Consider the following 27180-nt stretch of genomic DNA (forward strand, 5'->3'; position numbering starts at 1 on the left):
CCAGCATTTATTGCTTGTAGACTTTTGGATAGCAGCCATTCTGACTGGCGTGTATTGGTACCTCACTGAAGTTTTGATTTTCATTTCTCTGATAATGAGTGATGTTGAGCATCTTCTCATGTGTTTGTTAGCCATCTGTATGTCTTCTTTGGAGAAATGTCTGTTTAGATCTTTGGCCCATTTTTTGATTGGGTCATTTATTTTTCTGGAATTGAGCTTCAGGAGTTGCTTGTATATTTTTGAGATTAATCCTTTGTCTGTTTCTTCATTTGCTATTATTTTCTCCCATTCTGAAGGTTGTCTTTTCACCTTGCTTATAGATTCCTTTGTTGTGCAAAAGCTTTTAAGTTTAATTAGGTCCCATTTGTTTATTTTTGCTTTTATTTCCAATATTCTGGGAGGTGGGTCATAGAGGATCCTGCTGTGATATATGTCGGAGAGTGTTTTGCCTATGTTCTCCTCTAGGAGTTTTATAGTTTCTGGTCTTACATTTAGATCTTTAATACATTTTGAGTTTATTTTTGTGTATGGTGTTAGAGTGTGTTCTAGTTTCATTCTTTTACAAGTGGTTGACCAGTTTTCCCAGCACCACTTGTTAAAGAGGTTGTCTTTTTTCCATTGTATATTCTTGCCTCCTTTGTCGAAGATAAGGTGTCCATAGGTATGTGGATTTATCTCTGGACTTTCTATTTTGTTCTATTGATCTATATTTCTGTCTTTGTGCCAGTACCATACTGTCTTGATGACTGTGGCTTTGTAGTAGAGACTGAAGTCAGGCAGGTTGATTCCTCCAGTTCCATTCTTCTTTCTCAAGATTGCTTTGGCTATTTGAGGTTTTTTTGTATTTCCATACAAATTGTGAAATTATTTGTTCTCGTTCTATGAAGAATACCATTGGTAGCTTAATAGGGATTGCATTGAATCTATAGATTGCTTTGGGTAGTATAGTATTTTCACAATATTGATTCTTCCAATCCATGAACATGGTATATTTCTCCATCTGTTTGTGTCCTCTTTGATTTCTTTCATCAGTGTTTTATAGTTTTCTATGTATAGATCTTTTGTTTCTTTAGGTAGATATACTCCTAAGTATTTGTTGTTGTTGTTGTTGCAATTGTGAACGGTATTGTTTCCGTAATTTCTCTTTCTGTTTTCTCTTTGTTAGTGTATAGGAATTCAAGGGATTTCTGTGTGTTAATTTTATATCCTGCAACTTTACTATATTCATTGATTAGCTCTAGTAATTTTCTGGTAGAGTCTTTAGGATTTTCTATGTAGAGGATCATGTCATCCGCAAACAGTGAGAGTTTCAGAAGAATTCTTTTCCTATCTGGATTCCTTTTATTTCTTTTTCTGCTCTGATTGTTGTGTAGGCCATAATTTTTAAAATCCAGACTTTGGGGGATTTCATTTCAGGCAGAATATAAGCAGCAGAAATCTCAATGTCTAAGGACAAAAAACTCAAGGAAAAAAGACAGAATATTTCCTTAACTCTCCACCATCGCCTGCATGTAACTTAGATCCCACTATTAACTTACCAACCCCTGAGTGACTGCCTTCTCAACAGCCTGTTTCACCCAGATTTGTGAAAGAAAGCCTCATACTTGTGGTAAATTTAGTGTTGGAGTCCTTTCTGGAGGTCTCTGGGCTAGATATGATCTTGTTTCTTTCCCAACGGGTGTGGTTTTCCTGGCAGTCAGCTTCTCTGTGACCACATTTAATAAATTATAATAAATACAGAAAGAATTCATCCTTCACAAGTTTGCAATACAAAAGAATGATGAAAAACAAGTAGAGGCTGAAGGTAGTACTAGGTTCACATTTTACTTTGCTTTAAGATATGAATAAATGTGAAACTGAATGTTGCCAGGTTAAGATCGGCTTTGGCTGAGTCTGGCCCATATCTGTCCACAAGGCCGCATGTCAATCAGTCTTTTTTGACTTCCTGTGGGAATGCTACTAGAGGACCAGAAAGGCTTTTGAAAGGCCCCTGACCACACTTGATGGTAGGAAGGTGAGGCGTCTTTGACTGGGATTCTGTACTTTGAGCAGTTTCCAATTCATTCATTTAAATATAAATATGTAAACAAATAAGCCAGGATCCTTGAGAAGAGCCTTGACTGTGGACACTGGGATGGATGATGCTTCTTGTTGAAGTTTTGAACCTGAGAAGCACTGTGGGGAACTTGAGTGACACTGTATCTCCTGCCGTGCTCACTCTTATCCTTGTGTGATCAGCAGGTTTGCTGATTAATTGTTGTGTCTCTTTCACTTTGGGAAATTAAGTTGAAGTCAGCAAATAAACCCCTCACTTGAATTGCTTTGACTTAAATATGCATGTGAGACTTTTAACTTTGTCATTTCCAGCTGCCCGCCTCGTTAAATTCGGATCACTAATATCACACATTGAAAGTGAAAGTTATTAGTGGCTCAGTCGGGTCCAACTCCTCATGACCCCATGGACTGTAGCCCACCAGGCTCCTCTGTCCTAGGAATGCTCCAGGCAAGAATACTGTAGTGGGTTACCATTCTCTTCTCCAGGGGATCTTCTTGACCCAGGAATCAAACCCAGATCTCCTGCACTGCAGGCATATTCTTTACCTTCTGAGCCACCAAAGAAGCTCTAATATCATACATGAGGAGATGCCTTGTATCTTTGTGTGCAAACCCCAGATGTGACAACCTGAGTAACAAGTCTTTTGTCACTCTCTACTTGTTTCCTCTGTCCTTTCCAAGCCTGACTGTCAGGTATCCTGGCTCCTGATGGGCACATATCATCTTCCCTGCCTTGTATACTTTCCACTGTTTGCTTCCCTGGAGTATATATCATGTAGGAAGGATTTAATCAAATTTACTGCATATGGGCAGGAACTTAGCTATCTTCTCACCAACATTTCTTCAGCACCTAAAAAGACAGTTTCTCTTTGATTAAAAAGAACAGGGTCTGGCACGTAGTAAGTGCTCAAAGATTATTTGTTGAATAAATGACTAAGTGAATATCTGATTGAGTCACAGTTTGATAAATATATGATCATGTCAGTGTATTGGTTTTCCCAGGTGGCACTAGTGGTAAAGAATCTGCCTGTCAGTGCAAGAGATTCAAGAGACGTGGATTCGATCCCTGGGTAGGGAAAATCCCCTGGAGTAGAAAATGGCAACCCATTTCTTCTCAAGTTTTTCCCTTCATATAAATGTGCACATCTGTATTTTATGTACAGCCCCTCAGTTGCCTCCAGGCCACAACTGATGATTACCTTGGGTTTTTTTCCTAGATAAAATGGATGCTTAGTTGTTATCAACTGAGTCATTGTCTCTGCGGACCTAAGGGCAATTCCCAGGGCACAGCAGATCATGGAGTTCACCTCTCTATTATAGCTGATGAAATTAAGTTACACCAGTTTAATTAGACTAATATTTTACTATCAGCTGCAAAAAGAAACACTTCTGCTAGGTTTAGCTGCTTTAACAAATAGTTCTTTTAAACTTGAGGTATATAGCACTTGCTTATTGATAAGTAAATAAAAATATTATCAATAATCCAGCAAAATTTAATTTTCAGAAATGTTTCTTCCTTGTGAGAAAGCTCTTCTAAACTGGAGAAAGGCATTATTTGTTTCATACTCTATGCCTGAAGACTACTTTGGTTTTCACTTTTCATCCGGTGTCAGTTTTAATATTTCAGCTAAGATACCTCAAACAATTCTCTCTAAATGTTATTCGTGGAAGTCAGGCTTCTGCCAGAGCAAAATCTGTATTTATTTACAAAACCACATTTTGCATGGAGAATTTTAAAATCCAATCAAAGTGAATGATTTTACATCAAGGGCTGAATTAACACCAAGTTGTCAAAAGGCTTTTCTTTGGAGAAATTCAAAGCTTCTCATTAAGTCTTTAGTCTTCCAAAACTGTGCCATTTTCTAAGATAGCCTTATTAGTCTCATTTTGCAAATGCCAAGATTGTGCAAAGAAGTGATTAAATATCTTCCAGGGTACTTGACTTAGGAACAAACCATCACTGGTAAATTAGAAGAAGAGGCTACAAACAAAGCAAAAAGAAAACACTTAGCAAGGTGGAAACTAAAGGTAAGAACAGGATTTGTCCTCAAGGCCCTTAAACATGGGGTTACAGGGAGTTGAGAAAAGGTGGTGGGGGGGGAACAGACTTTAATTAATCATTGCACTTTTCAAGGCAGAAAAGAAGGCTATCTCATCTCATCCACTCATTTATATAGTTAGGACTGGAGCGTTAAGATTGGAAGCACCACATGGAGTTGTCATCATTATGATGCTGTGAAAGGCTAAGCCATATTGGATATTTATCAGAGAAAGTTAATTTAGAAAATAGAATGTCATGTATGGGCTTTCCAGGTGGCTCAGTGATAAAGAATCCTCCTGCCAATGCAGGAGATGAGAATTTGATCCCTGGGTCAGGAAGATCCCCTGAAGAAGAAAAAGGCAACCCACTCCAATATTCTTGCCTGGGAAACCCCATGGACAGAGGAGCCTGGCAGGCTACAGTCCATGGGGTTGCAAAAAAGTTGGAAACCACTTAGCGACTAAATAACATAAATAACAACAACAATCGTGAGCAATGCAATACAGGAGAGTCTGGAAAGTAGCACAATGCAGCGCTAACTGACTTAAGTTGTGTCAGATTCTTTGTGACCCTATGGACTGTAGCCCACCAGGCTCCTCTGTCCACGGGGGTTTTTCAGGCAAGAATTCTGGAGTGGGTTTCCATTTCCTTCTCCAGAGGATCTTCCTGACAGAGGAATCGAATCCACATCTCTTATGTCTCCTGCATTGGCAGGTGGGTTATTTATCACTAGCACCACCTGGGAAGTAAGGGTGTACATTAAGTTCTGGAACAAAATTAGAAATCCTGGAAATGATGGTCATCTCCTAAACTTTTCCAATCCATTGCTCACCAGGCTACTTATTACGACATCCTAAGTTCAATTTCATGCTTGTCCAGAAAGGGAGGACACACATGAATGATCTCATGTAATCTTTCCAGCAGCTCTCTAAGACAATTATTATGCCCATTTCACAGATGAGATGCTAAGGACTCCAGAAGTTAAGTAGCTTGCTTGAGTTTACACAACTAGTAAGAGGCAGAGCCTGAGTTTCAACCGGTGGTATGCTGAAGCTGGCTTGGCCTGGCTCTGAGCAACTCTTACATTTTCAGGAAATTTTCAACTAATTACTATTTCCGTTGACATCAAGATGGTGGCTTGCATTTGGCTGTGGTAGGAATATTCACATCATGGAAATCTGCAGATGCTATAAATCAGGTCTTTGTTTTTTGGGAAAGGGTAGTTGTTATGAATTTACTGACATATCACTGATTTGAATCCAGGTCATCTGACTCCAGAGTTGCCCCTCAAACTTCTATGCTACATCAAGGCACATAATGATTTTCTGATGCATTTCTGACTCCAACAATTCGTTAAACCCCCTTGTTTCTGCTGAATGCCTATACAAGGGTTGTCATGCCCTGTGTTTTATCCCTTTCTACATTACGCCATCACCACTGTGTCCTGCTCCTTTCCTACACAGAAAGTTTCTCCAGGATAAGAAGATAAAATGTCTTATACTTGCTTGTATTCCAGCCCCTGCACACCACCCCACTGTTAAGTAATATTTACTGTGGAAGGTAACACTGATGTATGTACTCACCTCTATTGATGATTAGGGATTAGTAGCATCTATGGAATAATGTAGAAAGGTGTTCCATATAGTTCTGTCTGTCACCACTCCTATGAATTCCTGTGTCTTTCATTTATAAAGGTAGATACTACTGCAAAGTGTGTTTCAACCTCAGGATGACCTTTGAAGAGAACTGTAACATCCATTACAGTGATGTGGTTCATATGCTTCCTGCCTACTCCCACCTGCAGACCAGGGGATATATTAATTACGTGCCTGCCTGGCCACTAGCAGCTTATTGTGAAACTGTGTATCCTCCCAGCTCTGCTCTCTCCAGCCTGGGAAATAAAATATGCCTGCTGCAATGGAAGCAGGGAGGTACATACCAGCTTTCTTCTCTCCTTGTATCATGCGCTCCAGAACCTGAGAGTGCAGCATATGTAGAGACCAACCCAAGAAAGGTTAAGATGCAAAGAAGCCCAGGAACTCTGGCCACTATAGAAAGTGATGTGCCCTACATGGCCCTCAGATGTCAGAAGACTTGGGTTTCAGGGTCACTTCAAACTGCTTAATACGTGAGCTACTAAAAATATTTCTAGTGCACATGAACCAGCTAAGGAAGCTGATGCTATGAAATCTGTTTCCAGGTGAAAAAGCGGGTCTCTCATGAGAGCAACCTTTATCCTCAAGAAAAGACCTTGGAAATCTTTTGACATTGCAAAAAAAATCTGTAAATCACCACTTCTGCACCACTTCCAAAAATATTTCTTCCTTATTAATTTATTTAAAAACGCTTTATTATTTTTTTTTTTTTTGAAGTGCCTGTTATGAGATGGATCCTTTTCTCAGCACTCAGGAACCATCGGGGAATAGAACAAAAATTGCTATTGTTGTGGAGTTCACGTTCAAGTTTTATTCGTTGCTTCATTGGGGAGGTGTGTTCATTTATCAATCATGTCTCATTCAGCCAAACAGGCCCCACTCTGAGCCATGTGTAGTGGTGGGAGCAAGAACCAATGGAGAAACAGCATAGACTGTGCTGTCAGGAATACAGTCTAAGGGGAGAGGCAGGCACATGGCCCTTGGGTTCTAGCACCTACGAACATTAGTGGACCGCTCTGGAAGTCATGTGCCTGAGGCTTCCTGGAGGAGGTGACACTTGAGTCTTACTGGATAAGTAGAAGGCAGCCAGACAGAGAGGGCATAACTTGAAGCAGCTTGCAGCACAGGAGGAACTGAGGGTCATGAAGGTTGCTGGGGCCAAAAGGATGAGGCGGGAACTGGAACTCAAGATTGGACAGATAAGCAGAGCCTGCATCATCATGTTTCATTAATTTCATTTATTTAAAAGACAGTTCCCTCAGGTTCATTTCTGCTGGTGTTCTCCTTTGAAAGACAGGCAGGAAGCCAGAGGAGACCGTTTCCTTGGTCTCTAACCTGCAGGTGTAGACCTGCAAAGTGATCACGCTGTCCCACGCCCCCTGCCTCCTCCCAGCCACACTCCAGTCCACTTCACCATTTCATCTCTTCAGAGAAGACTTCTGTCCGTCCCCAAGGATGCAGCTAGTTCCTTCCTCTTCCACATTGTCCTGCTTCTGGGTAATTCACTGGTAGTTCACCAGCCCGTCAGATAGCCACTTAGAGGCTGCACTCTCCCACCCACATTCTAACATCTCTTTACCACCAGGGAGTGAACCAAGAGTGAGCTTTACAGTCACCTCTGTGCCTCTGGAAAGGCCTTTCTGGAAATGTGGGACCCTCATCAGTATTCCATCAGCCAATAAAAATGGGATGATAGATGTCCAGAGTCTTTGAAAATGCAAGAAATACGTAATTCACAGTGCTCTTTTTATTATTTGACGCCTGTAGACTTCTGAAGAAGCAGTAAATGGCTTTGTGGGCTTTTCACGAAGGTGAAGTTCTTTGGCCTCACTGAATGCTCCCAAATAAAATCCTTGGTTAAAAAGTTAAAAGGGCTCAAACGGATTTAGGACAGTGAAGGGATGGAAGAATTGAGGCGGAATATTGAAGCCAGAAATTTCAGTCCTTCCCTCTTTGAAGGAGTAGCTAAGCCACAGCAAAGGTCACCTGGGTCTCTGTTACTTTTTACTAACTTCATTAGCATTTTACGACACTTATAGTCTGATTTGATAGAAGGCTAGGGCTTCCCTGATAGCTCAGTTAGTAAAGAATCTGCCTGCAATGCAGGAGACCCTGGTTCAATTCCTGGGTCAGGAAGATCCACTGGAGAAGGGATAGGCTACCCACTCCAGTATTCTTGGATTTCCCTTGTGGCTCAGCTGGTAAAGAATCCACCTGCAATGTGGGAGACCTGGATTCAATCCCTGGGTTGGAAAGATCCGCTGGAGAAGGGAAAGGCTACCCACTCCAGTGTTCTGGCCTGGAGAATTCCATGAACTGTATAGTCCATGGGTTCACAAAGAGTCGGACACAACTGAACAACTTTCACTTTCACTTAGGGCATTCAGGGGCCTCCCAGGTGGCTCAGACATTGCAGTCCCCCTGCAATACGGGGGACCCAGTTCGATCCCTGGGTCAGGAAGATCCCCTCGAGAAGGGAATGACTGCCAGTCCTGTATTCTTGCCTGGAGAATCCCCATAGACAGAGGAGCCTGGCAGGCTACAGTCCATGGGGTTGCAAAGAGTCAGACATGACTGAGCAACTAACACTTTCATTTTCAGGGCATTAAGCAGGGGGAAAAGTAACCCATAAGACTCTTACTAAAATAATGGAAGACAAAAGTGATTGGCCTTTATACTTGTTCAGATAAACTGAAAACAACTTGGATTGCATTAATAGAAGCATCAGTTGTACTGAGAGCAAATGCACAAAAGGAGATAACATGTCACGTGCCTTTCCAGATGAACAGATAACTTATTAGATCAAGGCAGCCACATTCACTGTTCCAAAAAGGGAACGCATAAAACTGAAACATCAAAGCCTGTCCAGGGCCATGAACCATTCTCATTTGAGAGGGGAAGTCTCTGTCTAATCTTTTAATCTTCCTCAAATGTAAGAGTTAATAAGAAGTTGCCAGTTCATATGGTAAATAACAACGTTTCCTGAGCTCTTGGTAGTCGATGAGTTTTTACTTTATTCATTCTCACTGCTGTATAGTCACTAAATCGTGTCCGACTCTTGCGACCCTGTGGACTGTTCATTCGAGTCATTTCCGTGTGTAATTTAGATGGAGGTACATTTAAGTCAATGAAAATCAAGCTAAAGAAACAATGACCCCTTTGCGAAGAAATTTAACATTAAAAAAAAATTAGTGTATGGGGGTAGGAAAGTTCAAAGACTTTTGCCTCCTTTGTTCTTTTTAATATTTTATTTGGAGTTTGGCACTAGAGTCAGGATAACCCATGGTAACAAAAAAAGGCTTTCATATAAAAAACACAAAAAAGTGCTATATACCAAAATATTTTTCTTTCTAATCTATTATATTTTAATTCCTTCTATCTTTTATTTAAAAATATTTATATCTGTGTGGCAGACTTCTGATTATATTTTCATTTTTTGCCTAACCATATATTCTCCAATAAGCACAGGTTAACTTTGTAATAAAAATATTGGAGGAGTAAGACTAAGGTTTGACACCAAGGAGATCTTTCTTGCTTTTGAATTCAAATAGTTAAGCAAATTAGTGTCGTAAGATTGAGAAGCCAAAGAAAACATTCAGGCACAAGTTAACTGGATGCTAGTTCTCCATTTAGCCATTTTCCTTGTTCACATTGACGCCAGGGTGTTCTCATGGATAAAATTATAATCCCAGATATTCAAACTTTCAGATTCATATTTTCCGTCTCAACCCACAGAACCTTTATGTGGGGGATTTCGCAGAAAGTTTTCCTTGCGTTTCAGTCATTTGCCTTTTCTCTGTGACAGCCAGTAGGGAACAGTAGTAGAGGCTGATCATCCCCAGGCCCTTGGGAAACAGTGCTAGGAGGCTCTGTATTCATTGATTGAGAAGCTCTGTTAAAGCACCAGCTTCTTTCTAAAACAATTTGGATCAAACAATAAGACTAGTTGCAAACCACAATATTTATAAGAGGTGTAAATTTGAAATCTGCAGTGATGTACTTTTAGGAGTCTAAAATAAAAAATGCAAAGAGGAGAGAGGGTGCCAAGTCGACTCAGTTGGGTATAGAAGCTGCTGGTACTTCCTCACTCATTCGAGAAATACTGGCAGAACATCTGCCCTCAGCCAGGCACCTTCTAAGCCCTGGGACTTCTGTGAACAAGATACAGTCCTACCTCTCTTGGAGCGGATACCTTAATGAGACAAAACAGATAGTAAACAGACAGACAAATAATAGCCAAACACTTGCTCCTTGGAAGAAAAGCTATGACAAACCTAGACAGTGTAGTAAAAAGCAGAGATAACACTTTGCCAACAAGGATCTGTACAGTCAAAGCTGTGGTTTTTCCACTAGTTATGTATGGATGTAAGAATTGGATCATAAAGAAGGCTGAGCACCAAAGAACTGATGCTTTCAAACTGTGGTGCTGGAGAAGACTCTTGAGAGTCCCTTGGACTGCAAGGAGATCAAACCAGTCAACCTTAAAGGAAATCAACCCTGAATATTCCCTGGAAGACTGTTGCTGAAGCTGAAGCTCCAATACTTTGGCCGCCTGATGTGAAGAACCAACTCACTGGAAAAGCTCCTGATGCTGGGAAAGATTGAGGGCAGGAGGAGAAGTGGGCAACAGAGAATGAGACGGTTAGATAGCTTCACCGGACTCAGTCGACATGAGTTTGAGCAGATTCCAGGGGATAGTGAAGGACGGGAAGCCTGGCATGCTGCAATCCATGAGGACTCAAAGAGTCAGATTCAACTTAGCAACTGAACAACAACAGTGGTAAAGAATTCACCTGCCAATGCAGGAGATGCCAGAGACTCGGGTTCAGTTCCTGGGTAGGGAAGATCCCCTGGAGTAGGAAACGACAACCCATTCCAGTATTCTTGCCTGGAAAATTCCATGGACAGAGGAGCCTGACGGGCTACAGTCCATGAGGTCACAAAGAGTCACAACTGAGCAACTGAGCACTCAGCATTACACCCACTAAATAGCTAACATTAGGTATTAGAGAAATCTTGTTATTTAATACTTTAAACAAGCACATATGTTACCATGAGGTTTTAGTATTTTAGTAAATAGTTCAATGTATTTGGTTTCCTTCCTACTCCTATGTGTTTTATTTTATACATTTAAGCACATTGATCTGAGAAGTGGGTTCTTAGACTCCAGCAGACTGCTAGAGGTCAACAGGAGGGCTTTATGCTCACTTCCCCTATCTCTTCACGGAGTTTAAAGGGCTGAAATTTACTGCAACGAGTAGTTTCCACTGCTCCTTCAAAGACTTTCTTAAGTTAAAAAAAAATTCTTTTGAAGTGTGTGCAGGTGAAGAGTACCGTGATGTCCAGTCAAGTCTGGTCCCCTATCTTGATTCATGCTAATGAGCCAACCACTTTTCACCAAGTTTTGCACATCAGGGCAAATGTTGGCACCATCGAAAAGATAACACATTAGTAAGATTCTGAAGATAGTTTTGATTTTGGTATCCCTGAAAGGATCTCAAGTCCCACCAGCAATCTGTGGACTTCACTTTGAGAACCACCAGGCTAGATTAAGTGTCAAGTACAGAAATTCTTTTAAGCACTTAAAACCACCCCAGGGACCCTATTTGCATAAAAATGTTCTTGGTGGTTGTTGTAGTTTTCTATCCAACTCTTTGAAATAGAAGTTTTACCCAAGTTTGCAAGGCAGAATTTTTTTCAATCTCAGTCAAAAATAATCTGCTGTTGACATTTTTGGGTGGGCCAGTGCTGAAATACAAGTCAGGAAATATCTCTTACAACAGAGACAGATGGCCCCGTCAGTATCCGGCACAGAGGGGTCTTCACCTCCTTTGTGTCATGAACCCCTTTAGCAGTCCAGTGAAGCCTACAGACCTCTTCTCAGAATAATGTTTTTAAATGCATAAAATAAAATACTTAGACTACAAAGAAAACAAATCATATTGAAACACAGTTATAGCCAGAGACCACTTTGCAAGGGTGGGGGCATCTCTGTATTCCAAGCTAATAACCATCTCCTTCCCTCAGTCTTTACTGACAAGGAGAAACAGCTAGGGATGACATTTGTTTTTTTTTAATGCACTCGTTTCCATGTTAGTTAACATCTTTAAATCTCCAAATTCTAACTCTCAGTGAGATAGATTTAGACCTAACGAGTCCAAAGCAAGAATGTGGAGTAAGAAGCAGTTTCTCCTCCACCTTCTATAAGACTGAGCAGTACATGACTCCTGCTAAATACAGACTCTTTTTATATATATATTTTATTTTTTAATTGGAGGATAATTGCTTTACAATGTTGTGTTAGTTTCTGCTGTACTGCAAAGTGAATCAGCTATGAATATACATATTTCCTCTCACTTTGGAGCCTCCTTCCCATCCGCACAGCCCCGAGAATGGTCCTGAGCCGTAGGTAGGAAGATCTTGGGTACTGCCTCCCTAGTAGTCTAGGACTATCAAGAATTCTCTGCTAGAACTCTCTAAAATTTTAATTAGTTAGTCTTAGTCGCTCAGGCATGTCCAACTTTTTGCACCCCATGGACTGTTCTCCACCAGGCTCTTCTGTCCATGGAATTCTCCAGGCAAGAATACTGGAGTGGGTAGCCATTCCCTTCTCCAGGGGAGAACCAGGATGTCCGACCCAGGGCTCGAATCAGCATCTCCTGCTTGCAGGCAGATTCTTTAATGTCTGAGCCACCAGGGGAACCTCTTTTTCAAAAAAACAATTGTTTCACACCAATAAGTCCTTTCTTTTTCTCTGCTTCTTAAATCAAAGCAACATCCATAGGCTTACTGTATTTTGAGAAACTACCTAACCCTTAGTGCTAAAAGTGAAGAAGCAAAGAATTTACAGTATAGTTACCTTAAGAGTTTAATCAACCATAACCCCATGGTGAAATTTTCCACTCTTCTGGTGAAAGGTTTGTGAATTATTAAAAATAACCCATTTATCCCCCTCCATAGAAGAGAATGTTGGTGCTGATAATTGAAAACAGCTGATAATCTAGAAATCCATTATATTTAATTTTAGAATTAATAACAGTATTCTTGCATTGTGGTCTCCTCTGATTGTGTTTTTCTTGGGCTAATGTTGAAATGAATTCTCAGTCTTTGACTTAAGGGTGGAGAGGTAAGTTGGTGGTTTGAAAATATCCCAAGAGTAGGAAGCCAGCCTGCGATTTTAAATTTGCCACAAATAATCCACCTGGTGGATAATCACTGCTTCTTTAGTCAAGGGTTTCATTGTGGTCCTAGTAAGTTTTTTTCATGAAGGAAATCAGGCAGCCTGTAACCACAGCTCCCCTTCTGGGCCCCACCACTGAGCCCTTTCAGTTTTCACCCCACTTTCCTTACATTTCTCACTGCATAGTTTTCCTGTTAGGAGTGAGCAGAACCATCGAGTCTTCTATTTCTGCAACTGCTTTATCCAATGTTGCTGAATCCTCGAGAGTCCTTAATCAATGTATTCAAATCTCAAGCCACCTGTTCACTCTTGGGTTCTCTCTGTAGCTTACAAAGCATTTTCAGATGTACTTTCTTTAATCCCCACAGCTGTCCTGTGAAAGAGGTGCTACTGTCCTTTGGACTTGTGGGCCTAGTAGTTGCAGTGCATGGGCTTAGTTGGGCCATGGCCTGTAGGCTCTTAGTTCCTGGACCAGGGGTCAAACCCATGTCCCCTGCATTGGAAGGGAGATTCTTAATCACTGGACCACCAGGGAAGTCCCACTATGCTTATTTTATAGACGAGGAAACTGATGCTCACAAAGGTGAAGCATCTTGCCCACTGTGATCCAACTAGTAAATAAGAGACCAAGACTCAAACTTAGAGCATCTGACGACAAATCCAGTTTTCCTTCTCTGTCTCATAGCTCTGTCACATAACTGGTCTAGTATCATTAAAATCCAGCTGTCCTTTATCTACCAACATTATTCTGTCAGAAACATAGGATAGCAAACCATAGGTCCTATATTTTTTCAGGGAGTACTCAAATTTGAAACAGTAATGGCTAAGCCAATGGGACATAAACTGGTTAACTGTGAGTCCTATTGACCTGCAGACATGATTGCTTCACTCACAATTTTTGTTTCGTGAGTGAAATTAGGAGATTTTACACAAAAATTCAAATGTCTTGCTCTGCTTGGAAAATCAGATGATGGGGCGATCCCTGGTACAAAATCCATGTAGCAGTGACAGGCCTGAGCAGAGTAGCACTTGCCCCTTCAAGACAGTAGGTATGTTTTCCCAGTTTGCTCCAGGCTTTTCCACTCAGTCAGCGTGGATGGGAACAGGGCCCCATTCGTGCATCCGTGTGATCTGACAGCACTAGTGGGCAGTGGGGTTTGCCACCCCTGCTCTAGAACATTCCTTCCTGGGGAGCAGGAATGCACTGTCCATAACACAGGGCCCAGTATATATTGGAAGCCCAGTAAGGACAGTGTTGAATGAGGGCTATGAACCTTGTAACAGTAATTAAACCATCCACCTTGAGAGCTGAAAATGTTTATCCTGGTCATTACAAAGAATTGGTTCTAACCACCTAAGTCATTACAGTTGATTGTGCCTTCATCAGTTGTTCATGGTGAGAGAGAAAGAGAGAAATAACCCTTCCTTCCAAATATGTTTAATCAGTTTTTCACGAGGAAGACTCTGCCTTTCTTCCTACACATTCTTCCACGTGTATGTCTAAATGATAAACATACTTAAATGCTTAGTCTGTGGAAGTCATCTCTGCATCTTTGGTGTGACTCATATGGTTTAAATTGAGGCGATAAAATATTTGCTTTTCTTTGCCTTTGGTTCTCAGTTCTAGAGACTTGGAGGAAAAAGTATCTGGGAAACTTTGATACTTCAAAACTTTAATAGTCCTTCATGTCAATAAATGTTTTACTTATGTGGGTAGATAAGTATACCCACTTATAGTATAGTGATTTGAAATTTTTCATTCTTTGTAGAGCATTAGTCTATCCAGGGACAGATAATACATCGAAAAAGAGGAAGAATATCAATAATTGAAAGGAAAAGGTAGTAAAAGAAAAACTATCATAACATAGCCCTTAAAAAAATAAGAATTGGAGTTTACATTGGTTTGTTAAATGTCATCTCTTAGACGCAGCTGCACATAATAAAAATATGAGAGAACTTTTTACAAGGAAGCTGTGAGAGACATCCCAATAACCAGGGACATCCCAATAACCCCCAATAAAAGGGGGACTTATCTTGTAGCTTTTTTTTTTTCTTGAATTCTATGGAGTTACATTTCATTCTGGAGCAGAAATAATCCAGGGAGCAGGGACAATGATAGGATCAGAAATGAGGTCTCTAGACAAACTTGGATGGAACATTACAAAGGTAGAAGTCTGAAGATTCATAAAGGTCTCTTACCCACAAGGAAATAGTCCAAGAGTCCTTAAAGTCATAAGAAAAAGAATGTGAATGAATGAATGAATGAATGAATGAATGAATGAACAAACTACAAAAAAAATAAAGCTCAGGGCAAAATAAGGCAGTTAGGAAAAAAAAAAGGCATTCGACTGAGGGTGGAACTATTCTTATAGTATTTTTTCTGAATTTTTTTTTGTTTATTTAATTTTCACTACACATTATGGAAAACTTCAAATATTCATATAAAAGAGGATAGTCCAGTGATCCTCCATCACCCAGTCAATTCTTAGTCACTCATGATTACAGGGTCTCAAGGAACTGAAATTTCCAGTGCATCTAAAATAATCATTCTGACTATTTAGTTTCAATTTCTCTTTTTTAAGTCTATTGTGGATTCTTTATGACCTTCTGAGTTGGGACTATGGGGCCACAGAAGGGAGAAGCTGGAAGCCTTTAAAAAAAAAAAAATTCCACAAACATGTTGTTTATGCCCTGGATAACCAGAAGTTGAAAGTGTGACTTTTGTGGTTTGTTTTGGCCTCATAGGCCAAAACTATTAGACTATTGGATGTGAAAGAAAGAAAAGGGAATGCTGAACCTCTTCAGCTGGGAAGGCAAAATCATCAAAATTCTATGAGGTTAAGACAGTTGCTGTGGCTTTTAGAAACTTGTGTGGCACAAAGGAGTCATAAATCATTTGTATGGTATAAAACCCTTGAAGAACATACTTGGTTTCCCAGGAATGCCTGCCATTCTTACATTCACAAAGGGCTCATGTCCCTCAAGAAGCTTGGTTGGAACCTCATTGGTCTGCTTAGCATTGCCTCCGGGAAATACTGAACTGTGTAGGGACTTAGCCCTTCTCTGAGGCTTCTTTTAACAGGTGAAATGAACAGATACAAGCTGCATGATGCATTTCTTTCCAGTTCATAATTCAACTTTAAAGTAAAATCTGCAGTGGCCCTTCTGGTCCCTGACCTAAGTTTTAATAGCATTTTTTCCTTCTGGGGTTACAAGGAAAGCAGTCAAGAGTTAAAATGTATTTCTATGGTCTTGTTAAGATCCAGAGTGGGAAAGCTATAGATCCTTAAGATCCCCTGGCCATCCACTCAAATGATACTGTACTACCACCCCTACAGAAAGCCCACAGAATTGTGACCTGTCTGTTTCCTATGTGACTCGGTAGGAGAGAGGGGGGTTGACCTCTCCATAAACCCAACTTCCTGCTTATTTTGTGTGTTTGATCCGCATCTCAACATTAGTCATATTAGAAGATCAGAGAGTCCCATTGACTGTGTGCTTCCAAATAGAATCAACATAGCCCCTTTCTGCAGGGACTGCTGCCATCCCTATGCAGGGCTGAATGCTCAGGGATCAGGGGTCTGTTTAACCACGGCAGCACTTTCAGAGCTTACGGCAGAGCTGCCGGTGGCAGAGGTCCACCACGTGGATCTTTCTGGACCTTGGAGACTAGAATCACAAAATCCCAAAGTCATTATTCCTCTAAGTGGAGGGCACATCTGGAAAGTACCTTTTCTAGGAGGGAGTAGAATAGAGGTCATTTAATGACATTTTGGTCTTCCAGATGTCTCCTAAAAAAAGTATCCATAACAATATATCAATGTCCACAATATCATTTAAAGACTTTTTGATTAAAACGCAACAGTGCTTGCTTTCTGGGTTTCACTTTGCTGCTGAATTTTTTATGATGTTGTTTATTGAAAAGCAGCACTGAGTTCTGAAAGCTTTTACCAGATTCCCATGGTGATTTGCTAGGCATAGCACAATTCAAATTAAAATTTCATCATCTTCAAAGGCTACTTTTATGAGCTATAAAAGAGCACCTGCCTGGCCCTGCGTGGGTGCCATAATACAGAGAAGAGGCACGAAGCTTTTCTTCCAAAAGTTTAAAGCCTGTATCATCCTAATAAAGAAAATGTAGAGCGAAGATTATACCATTTTCATGTTTGTGGTTTACTTCAAATATTGGAACTTTTGGCAACATTTGAAGCAATTAAAAGACTCAAAGCAATGCCATTATAATAGAGTCATTGCTATGATATATTAATGTCTTGCAGGGTCTGTAAGAAGAATCCTCAGAACTCACACTGTTTGAGGTCTGGCTTAAACTGTGCTCTGGCCCAGTTCCTCTGACATCCTTATGAAGCAGAAATGATCACATTTCAATAAACATGTGACCTTGCTCTGGCATGGCCTTGACATTTTACCAAGCTTCTTTCCTCTGACTCGGCAAGATGCACTCCCTATATCCATCCCCCACACTTCTGCACTCAGGATTCCTTCCAGTAGAACTTCCTGCAGGAAAAAAAAAAAAAAAAGCATGAATAGCCCATGCAGGACCCCAAGCAAGATGGTATACTGATTTCATGTTCCCTTGACCCCCAAACACATAACAATGATAGAATATCTAAACAGGAAATACAAAGAGTGTCCCCAAGGCTGGAACAATGCCAGAGGAATGAGCAGCAGTGGAATCACAGGCCAGCTGATCTCTGGTCCAGAATCAGGTGGTGGCAGCCACGCATTGGGCTCCCTGTCAAGATGGAGGCCAGCACCAGGCTGCATGCCACAGCCTGAGGTGGACGGCCACACTTCCTTCACTCTCAAGCAAAGAAAGCCAGACAAAATGGCCACTGCCCTGTCCCTGGAACTATGGCTTTTAAAGGGTAAACCTAGGGAGGGAGTAAAACAAAGTCACGGCCTCATAAGTAGGAAGTGAACCAAATTCTTCCTTCTTGGTAACCAGATCTGTTATTCCCGTTATTCCCAGCAGAGAACTAATAGCCCTCTCTGCCTCTTTTTCCTGAGTCTTCCTTCAACTAGTCGCTGAATTCAGTTTTCATGATTTATGATTCTATAAAAATTTATGCCTGAAAAAATTTTCAAAATGGACTTTCATTCCCTATGAGAATATTCCCATTATTCTCATAGGATGGGAAGTTCAAATGAGATCTGGTTCTGGTCTAGTGCCAGGAGCCCTGATAGGAGTAACTGCAAAACCACCAGGGAAGGACAGGGACTGGCAGGAAGAGAGATAGAGAGGGTGAAAATGGAAATGAATTTCCTGCTCAAAATGAGCCTACAGGCCAAATAATCTAAGCAAGCGCATGAAAAAAAACCCTAATACCGAGAAAAGCAACAAAATCTACTGTTGAGACAGAAATTCATTCCAGTTATCATTACAGAACAATCTGGCAAAGACTTTAAAATAAGTATGCTTAGGATGTTGAAAAGATAAAAGTGTGAATAACTTCCATTAAGAGCAGAAAATTATATGACAAATACTTGAAACAGAACATTATGATATTAATAAATAACAAATCTTGAAAATGAAAAATATGGTAATTGAAATAAAAACTTAATGGTCATGGAAATAAAAGCTTAAGAAATGGAATAAACTTTGAACTGAGTAGAGTGAAAGAGGAACTTTATGAATTAGAAAGTAGGCATGAAGAATTGATCAAAACTTCAATTCAGAAATGTCAAGAGAGCGAGAGAAAGAAATAGACAGAAGGAGCAGTTAAAAGATGTGGGAAAGGTAGTAAATTTCCAACAGTCAGTCAATAGGAGTTTCAAAAAAAGAGAATGGTGAAATGGTAGGGAAGCAGTATTTGAAGCTATTGAAAGATAAAATAGTCTAAAATAGAAGGTGTGATTCTTCAGACTGAAAGCATACATAAGAACTGAACAGAATAAACAAACAAAGTTAAATTTACGGTCAAATATTTTGAAATAAAGCTGCAGGATACCAAGGAAAAGGAAGAAAAGCAGATGATTAGTGAAAGAAGCATAATTAGGCTGATATCAGATTTCCCATCAGCAGCAGTAGATACCAGATAACAGCAGAGTAATATCTTCAGAGTGCTGAGGAAAATAACTGTCAACCTAGGATTTTATAGGGGCTTCCCAGGTGGTGCTGATGGTAAAGAACCCACCTGTCAATGCAAGAGACAAAGAAACGTGGGTTCTATCCCTGGTCGGGAAGATCCCCTGAAGTAGGAAATGGCAACCCTGGAGAATCCCATGGACAGAGGAGCCTGAAGGGCTACGGTCCATAGGGTCACCAAAAGTCAGACACAACTGAAGCAATTTAGTGCGCACACACACAAAATCGGATTGCTTTAGACTGTATCAGGGCATCATAGATGCAAACTTTATAAGAAAATTCTGGCCGAAAGTTTAAAATCAGAATCCTAGGTAAAGTTTATCTTGTGTTTCATTTCTAATGGCTTCAAAGAATCAACAGCCCTCTCTACCTCTTTAGAGGCTTCCCTGCTGGCTCAGATAGTAAAGCGTCTGCCTGCAATGCGGGTGACCTGGGTTCAATCCCTGGATTGGGAAGATCCCCTGGAGAAGGAAATGGGGACCCACTCCAGTACTCTTGCCTGGGAAATTCCATGGACAGGGGAGCCTTGTAGGCTACAGTTCATGGGGTTGCAAAGAGTCAGACATGACTGAGCGACTTCACTTCATTTCTACCTCTTTTTCCTGAGTCTTCCTCCCACTAGTCACTGAATTCAGTTCTCACAATTTGTTATTCTATAAAAATTTGTGCCTGAAAAATTTTTCAAGATGGACTTTCATAAAATGTCCCACTTGTATAAAATTTAAGGTATCCAAAGATTTTGTAAATCCGCTAGGGCTAACCTCTGCTTAAAGACATTTTGGTGCAGATATTCCAGATGTTAAATGTAGAAGGAAGGGAAACGATTATTAGCCCAAAAAATTGTAATTATGAAAAGGAGTGACTGATAATGAATTCCACTTTTACTTTTGAAAATGTTTGTACAAAACTGGGTTGGGCCCAGTGTTTTTACATTAGAATCTGTAGACATTTATTTGCCTAATAAAATAACCACCCAGCCTGGCAAAACTGCATACTTGGCAGTCCTTCTGCCCAGGAGCCTGGAACAGCATTGGCCCAGCAGGTGTGGCTTTCAAAAGGTTCAGAGAGCTGAATCCGGGAAGTCTGCCCAGCGTTCCACCTGAGTGCAGTGTGCCTTCCCGAAGGCCAGGTTCATTTCCAGCTTTTCTTAGGTTCAAAAGACCTCTATTCATTCACAATTGATAATGAAAACTAAAATAACCAAGGGATTGACACTATACACCAAAATTATAACATTTCTTTTCAATAAAAGAGGCCATGTATTTTTTAAATTAATTTATTTATTTTAATAGGAGGCTAATTACTTTACAGTATTGTAGTGGTTTTTGCCATACATTGACATGAATCAGCCGTGGGTGTACATGTGTTCCCCATCCTGAATCCTCCTCCCGCCTCCCTCAGGGTCATCCCAGTGCATCAGCCCTGAGCATCCTTTCTCATGCTTTGAACCTGGACTGGTGATCTGTTTCACAAATGGTAATATACATGTTTCAATGCTATTTTCTCAAATCATCCCACCCTCGCCTTCTCTCCACAGAGTCCAAAAGTCTGTTCTTTACATCTGTGTCTCTTTTGCTGCCTTGCATTTAGGGTCATTGTTACCACCTATTTTTGACCTGTAGAATATAGATACTCTATAGCGTTTAACACTATTGTATTCATATGAAACCTACTCTTCTGCTTGCTGGCATGGGCTTGGTAGCCCTCTTTCCTTAAAGGGTGAGGTGGTGGTGGTGGTTTAGTCACTAAGTCGTATCCGACACTTGGGACCCCATGGACTGTAGCCCACCAGGCTTCTCTGTCCACGAGATTCTCCAGGCAAGAATACTGGAGTCGGTTGCCATTTCCTTCTCCACAGGAATCTTCCCGACCCAGGAATCAAACCTAGGTCTCCTGCATTGCAGGCAGGTTCTTTCCCAACTGAGCTATATGGGAAGCTCGAAGGGTGAGGTAGGGGGAAGAACAGAACTCTCAACATCTTGGGCCTTGGGAAGGAAATGAAGAAGAAAAAATGTTTTCCTAGACTGGTGATTTTTTTCACAAGGTGCTCTTTGATCATAGGACCCAGTCATGACCCAGCTAATAAGATCTGACTTCCTGGGCCCTAGGATCAGAATCACTTGCTTCTGTAGGGCAGTGGGAGGAGTGGGGTGTTGGGGCAGTTTTGTTAGCTGTTCCAATATCTTGAGCCTCTGTGTGCTGGCCTGAAATAATGATTTTCAGATTTAGAACCTTTTTATCAACTGAAATCTTATAAAAAGCCCAATACATAAACCCAGGCACAGCACAGCTCTTCCAGTTTGGATAGGGCTGGGGGACCTGGAGTCCTGTCCATCTGGGCACACCTCCCCCACCATGGACTCTGTGTACCTCAACTTTTCTTTTTTCTGAAACTTCTTAGATCCTTCCTTTCTGGGCCCAGGATTAGCCATAGGATTGGAGAGGGCTTGATGACGAAAGATCATGGAATGAATGAGAAACGTTCTAGGGACTCCACTTATTTTGTCTTACTAAATGAGCCAAGTCCCAGGACCACTGTCAAACTGGTAAGAGAGGGGGAGATTTTTTTGACTGGGGACCAAGGATGCTGAGAATGCTGCAAACCACACTATGTAAGTTGCATGTGCTTTGTCTACTCAGAGAGTTCACCAGGAGTTACCTTGAAACTGCTGTCAGGCCCTGAATTGTTCCCCAGCTTCTGGAGTCTTTCTTTCTCTACAAGTGGGCTGGAGGATGCTAACGCTCATTCTGCCTGGAATGCCGCCAAAACCTGGGCCTCTTATGGGACCAGGGGAGAAGGAAATTTCAGGCAAGGGAGACGGATGAACCAGGCATGGAATTCCCTACTGGCACAAGGTTGCTGCTCATGAACAGCAACCAGCTTTTCAAAATCACCCAGAGGTTCTTCTTTAAAGTGGAGATTTCTAGCCTGGTCCCCAGAGAACATATTTACATCAAGCACTCTGGAAGGCCTGTCTGGGAATTAACATTTTTAACAGGTGCCCTGCCTGATTGTTATTCCCACTGCATTGTCAATAAGAATTCTTCAAAGTTTTTGAACAGGGGGCTGATGTGGATGAATTTGTATTTCAGCTGAGTTAGTGCAGCAACTCTGTACAGGGTGCATTTGGGATATGGAATGGAAGGGATATTATCTAGCAGCAGATGAGTTGATGAGTTGAGCAGGGATTGAGGTGTGGAACGGGTGGGAGAACGAAGATTAAGAAACCTTTCATCCATGGCTGATTCATGTCAATGTATAACAAAAACCACTACAATATTGTAAAGTAGTTAGCCTCCAACTAATAAAAATAAATGGAAAAAAAAAAAAAAAAAGAAACCTTTCAGGAGTCAAGTTGCAGGGTGGGGCCGCTGAGTGATGTGGAGAGAACGGTGAGAGAGGAATCAGGGAGGACCCTCAGGGACCCCGCGGTAGTGACTCGGGTTTCCATTGGGTGCTGTGGGGCCTTGGGTACTTAGTGTTGGTCATCACAGTCCAGCCAGTGGAAATGTTACAGGAGCAAACCAACAGAAGATGAGTTTGCTAAAAGTTCAAAGTGAAGGAAGATGAACCCACAAAGAAAACCTAGAGGGTGTAAGTGTACACTTTAAAAAATAGCATAGTTTAGAATAAATTTCAACCAAAACTGGTCCCTTTTATTGTAGTTTTGGCAGTTAAGTGGACTCAGTTATCTGGAAAGTGTGTTTATACAAAATATCTCATTTCCCTAATAAATTGAGAATATGGTCAGAGTGTGGGGTCTTATGTTTAAACCCAATCTTAAAAGTGAGCTAGATGGGCAGGAGAGTGTTTTGTGGGTTGCCGAGGTAGATACCAAGATCCAAGGACCAGATGAGAAAATCGTAGATCAAGCACTGGCAAGGGGTCCAGTTTGGCTCAAGTCATCACCATGATGATGACCTTAGAGCAGATTTTAAAATATATATTAAGGTTTTCATTTAAAGCAACCTTACCCTAGAAGCACTGCATGGGAAGAAAAAAGTGAAATTGCATAATCGTTTTAAGCTATATGTGTACGAAGAGAACAAAGGTGATTGTAAAACAACAGAAGATAGTAAAGCCTAACACCAAAGATAAAATGCTTAACTCTGGGGGAAAACCAAATGGCCCCAGGGGGGCTGGACAATGCCATCAGAGCAGGCTACTGGAGGAACAGCCGTGCTGACACTTGTCACAGTTGGTGGCCCAGGACACTGAAAGGTCACTCACTGAAGATCTGGGTTACAGTAAGAGTGGACTGTGTGAGTGGCCAAGACCAGCCTCCTGAGGCCACAAGTCCTTGAGCTGCCGGGAAGCAACCCCACTGAGCGCTATGGCTAAGCCGCAGGCAGCTAAGTGCGTGGGTCTTCACAGCTCGTTTCTGGCTTCCGCTTGGCCTTACACCTGAGTCATCTTTTATTTATGCCCTCCTATAGCATTTCCATAAGCTGGTTGTGGCCAACACCATTCATCAACCTAATGGGCTCAAATGGAACTCTTTGAAATCTCCCGGGACATGTCTTGCTCTAAGAAAGAAAGGTTAACAGCGATTCTTGAACTCAGAATTTATGTCTTCCCATAAATTGACCTCGGGAGGTTATTTGTGGATTCCAATAGAGGAAAGTCCTTCCGAGGTCCCTGCAGTCCTTCGCCCTCCCGGCCCCCACCAGCTGATGTCCTCTGCCGGCTCCTGCGAGCTCCTGCGCCAGGATCTCTGGGGACAGCATGGCGGTTGTATGTCTTGGCTTATTCCCTCTGCCATTTGTCCATTCATTCACTGAGTATTTATTGCAGCCCTGCTTTTTCCAGGCAGGGTGCTAAGCGCTGGAGACGCAGCGAACAGACATCTGTGCTCTCCTGGACTCACCACCTAAACAAACAATTACACAAGTTCTTATTAAAAGGCAACTGGAAAGTGAACTCGGAGGAGCGCAGGTGCTATGGAAGTTTCTGTGGGACTCTGTTGCCCCACCCCTCATGTTAATGCAGGTCTCTGGGGGGCTGACTGTGTATGGGCAGGATCTCTGGACACCCCCTAAATCACCATCGCATTACTCAGCCGTTGCTGTGAAATCTCAACCTCAGAGGACAGACCCTCTGTCTCTGACGATGACGGCCCTGGCTGGAGTGTACTCTGCCCTGCTTCTCACCCAGCTCCAGGCTCCCTCCCTGTGACCCCAGCCCAGTTACTGGGCGCTCTGACCTGAGGCTCAGGTCCCTGGGGGACGCCAGCTGCCGGAGGATACCTGGAGGGTGAGCATCCTCAAAGCAAAGCCCAGTCACCTGCCTACACAAGTTTTAGTTTGTTTTCCAAAGTGTTTGTTGTTTAGTTGCTAAGTTGTGTCTGATTTCTTTGCGATCCCATGTAGTGTAGCCCACCAGGTTTCTCTGTCCATGGGATTTCTCAGGCAGGAATACCAGAGTGGGTTGCCATTTCCTCCTCCAGAAAATCTTCCCAACCCAGGGATCACACCCAAGTATCTTAGGTCTCCTGCATTGGCAGGCAGATTCTTTACCACTAAGCAACCAGGGAAGCCCTTTTCAATGTGTAGCTCTCAAACTTTTCTGATGATAAAACTAAAATACATATATTACAATAAAAGCTAACATTTCAAAAATGAATCAAAGTAAAAGTTAAATATATTGCCACCTTCCATTACATCTACATTTATAAATAACTTCTTTGAACGGTTTGGTGTTTATCCTTCCAGATATTTGTGTCCTTTTGTAAACATGTAAGTTTATTTTTATGTTGTCCTACATGTTCATATTGTCCTATAACCGACTCTGTTTCATCTGCAAACATCCTGAATGGTTTTCAGGACAGGGCATGTAGATCCTCCTCCTTTCTGGGTGCCCTGTGTGTGTTTCCTGGTAGGAATGCACCAGAAGTGAATCAATCCCCCATTAATGAACTGTGAGCTCGGCCATATTTTGTTGTCATAAATCTTATAGCAATGAATAGTCTTATACATACATCTCTCTGTGTCAAATTCTTCCTAGAAAGGTATTTTGGGTCTAACATGCTGCATTTTTAATGGGCTTTCATTCACAATGAGGTGCTCTTAGCCACCCTTCACGTCACGCATGGCTGGATGTGCTGGCGTTCACTGTTCCATTTGCTCCTGGTATATTCCTTTCCAGGAACTACACACCTCTGCTTCCCACGATAGGCCCAAGTGTTTAACTACAGTCTGTCTTTTGCTGAATCTCTTTATTCCAGTTGGATTGTGTACTTTATTTAATTGTTATATAAACCAAAGAAGCATGAAGGAGAAAAGAAAAGCTTGTCCTAAAAAAAAAATGATTAAGTTATGTTTTTCTAACCACCAACTTGAACTAAAAAAAAATTTTTAAATAACTAACCATTTACACAAATCACATCAGATTCAGTGGCTTCAACTGACTTGTAAACTCCACTGACCGTGGGACCATGTTTGCTGAATCTCTTTCTTCCAGTTGAATTCGTTATTGTAATTGTGTAATTTATTTAATTAATGCATAAACTAAAGAAGCATGAGGGGGGAAAGGTTGTTTTAAAAAAAAAAGAAAAACATTTAAGTTACGTTTTTGCAACTACAAACTTGAACTAAAAAAAATTTTTTAATAACTAACCACTTACACAAATCACATCAGATTCAGTGGCTTCAACTGACTTATTATAAACTCCTCTGGCCATGGGACCACTCTTAATCCACCTTGCCAGTAATGTTTCTGAAAAGCATCCCACAGCTGTTTGGTTTGTTTGTAAATTGGGTTATCTTTTCTCCTTAGAAGTACCTAAGAACTGGACATGTCTTATCTGGGGTATCCAATGTAATCCACCTTAATGAAAGTGGATTTTTAGCCCTCTTTTTCATCCCCCATCAAGCCACTGTAAGCTCCAGTAATGCTGACTAAGACCTGCCATTCAGCCTCATAGAAAAGAAATTTTCTGTCTAGAAATTACAAATTTGCTATCTGGAAATCACAACTGTTGCCTTTGAAAGTGAGAGAATGTCTGTAGGCAAACATCCGGCCACTTTCTAACCTAATATAACATTAGAAATGGTTTTACAGCCCCTCCAAAATTTACAAACCCTTTATGTGACTATGTTCAATACTTCAGTATTTGTTGTGAGCTTCCCATGTGGCTCAGTGGTAAAGAATCCGCTTACCAAGCAGGAGATGTAGATTTAGTCCCTGGGTGGGGAAGATCCCCCAGAGAAGGAAATAGCAACCCACTCCAGTATTCTTGCCTGGAAAATTCCATGGACAGAGGAGCCTGGTCGGCTACAGTCCAAGGGATCAGGGGTTGCAAAGAGTTGGACACAACTTAGCAAGTGAATAACAACAAGTATTTTTTGGACATGTGGATATACAGGGAAATGCTTTTCTACAGGCTGTATAGGGATCTCTGATGAAGTCTGGATGAACTAAAAATTAAGTCATACTGAATCCATTCAACAAATACTTGTTAAATGCCCACTATATACTTCCCAGTTTCTCATAACTGCTGGGGCCACAGCTAGCCACAGCCAGCAGGACTGCTCCAAGATGCTCGTGATCCAGGCAGAGACTTCAGGCCATGGGGAAACACAAAAATTCAGTTAACTCAACAGGACAAACACTCTCTGAAATACTCGGACCGTATGTGCACCTGCCCAGTGGAACAGGCTGGTGCGAGGCAAAAAAAAAAATCTTCTCATGAAATCCATCAGTTTTCTACATCTTCTCAAAGCTTCCCCATGTCATTTAAGTATCAATTTTACTTACCCTCTTGACGCTTGGCAGAGCCCTGCAGAGACCACCAGCCATCTCACTGCCGTGTTTTCTCTTCTAGGACATCAATGAGTGTATTCTTGAAAACTACCCCGAGTGTTCCAACCCCAGGTTATTTTACATCATTCCGTATTTCTGTGGACAGCACCCCAGATGCAGGTAAAGACTGAAACAGGCTCATGACATGCTTACGTGGACCACGATGGTAGGAAACCCACCAGCTGGCACTACTCAGGCACCTTCTGTGTCCCCAGTCTCCCTGCCTTCTGGAATTCAGTTCATATTTATTGCTAATCTCTCAAGATCACATTTGAGAGTCTGAATGTCTCATAAATAAGGAAATTAAGAAAGCAAGGTCTGGAGAGGACCTTGGGGACCACC

At 41.5% G+C, this 27180-nt stretch overlaps 1 protein-coding gene across 2 annotated transcripts in view; it reads left to right on the top strand.

Annotated features, from left to right (window-relative positions):
• The window catches only part of UST (uronyl 2-sulfotransferase), a 313320-nt gene that overhangs the window by 221371 nt on the left and 64769 nt on the right, over nucleotides 1-27180 (top strand). For both annotated transcript variants that reach the window (XM_061130018.1, XM_061130017.1), the window contains exon 6: nucleotides 26861-26958. In XM_061130018.1, the coding sequence (XP_060986001.1) occupies nucleotides 26861-26958 (98 nt within the window). The remainder of the gene's footprint in view (nucleotides 1-26860; nucleotides 26959-27180) is intronic.

The sequence above is a fragment of the Dama dama genome, chromosome 26 (genome assembly GCF_033118175.1).
Source record: "Dama dama isolate Ldn47 chromosome 26, ASM3311817v1, whole genome shotgun sequence".
NCBI classification, from domain to species: Eukaryota; Metazoa; Chordata; class Mammalia; order Artiodactyla; family Cervidae; genus Dama; species Dama dama.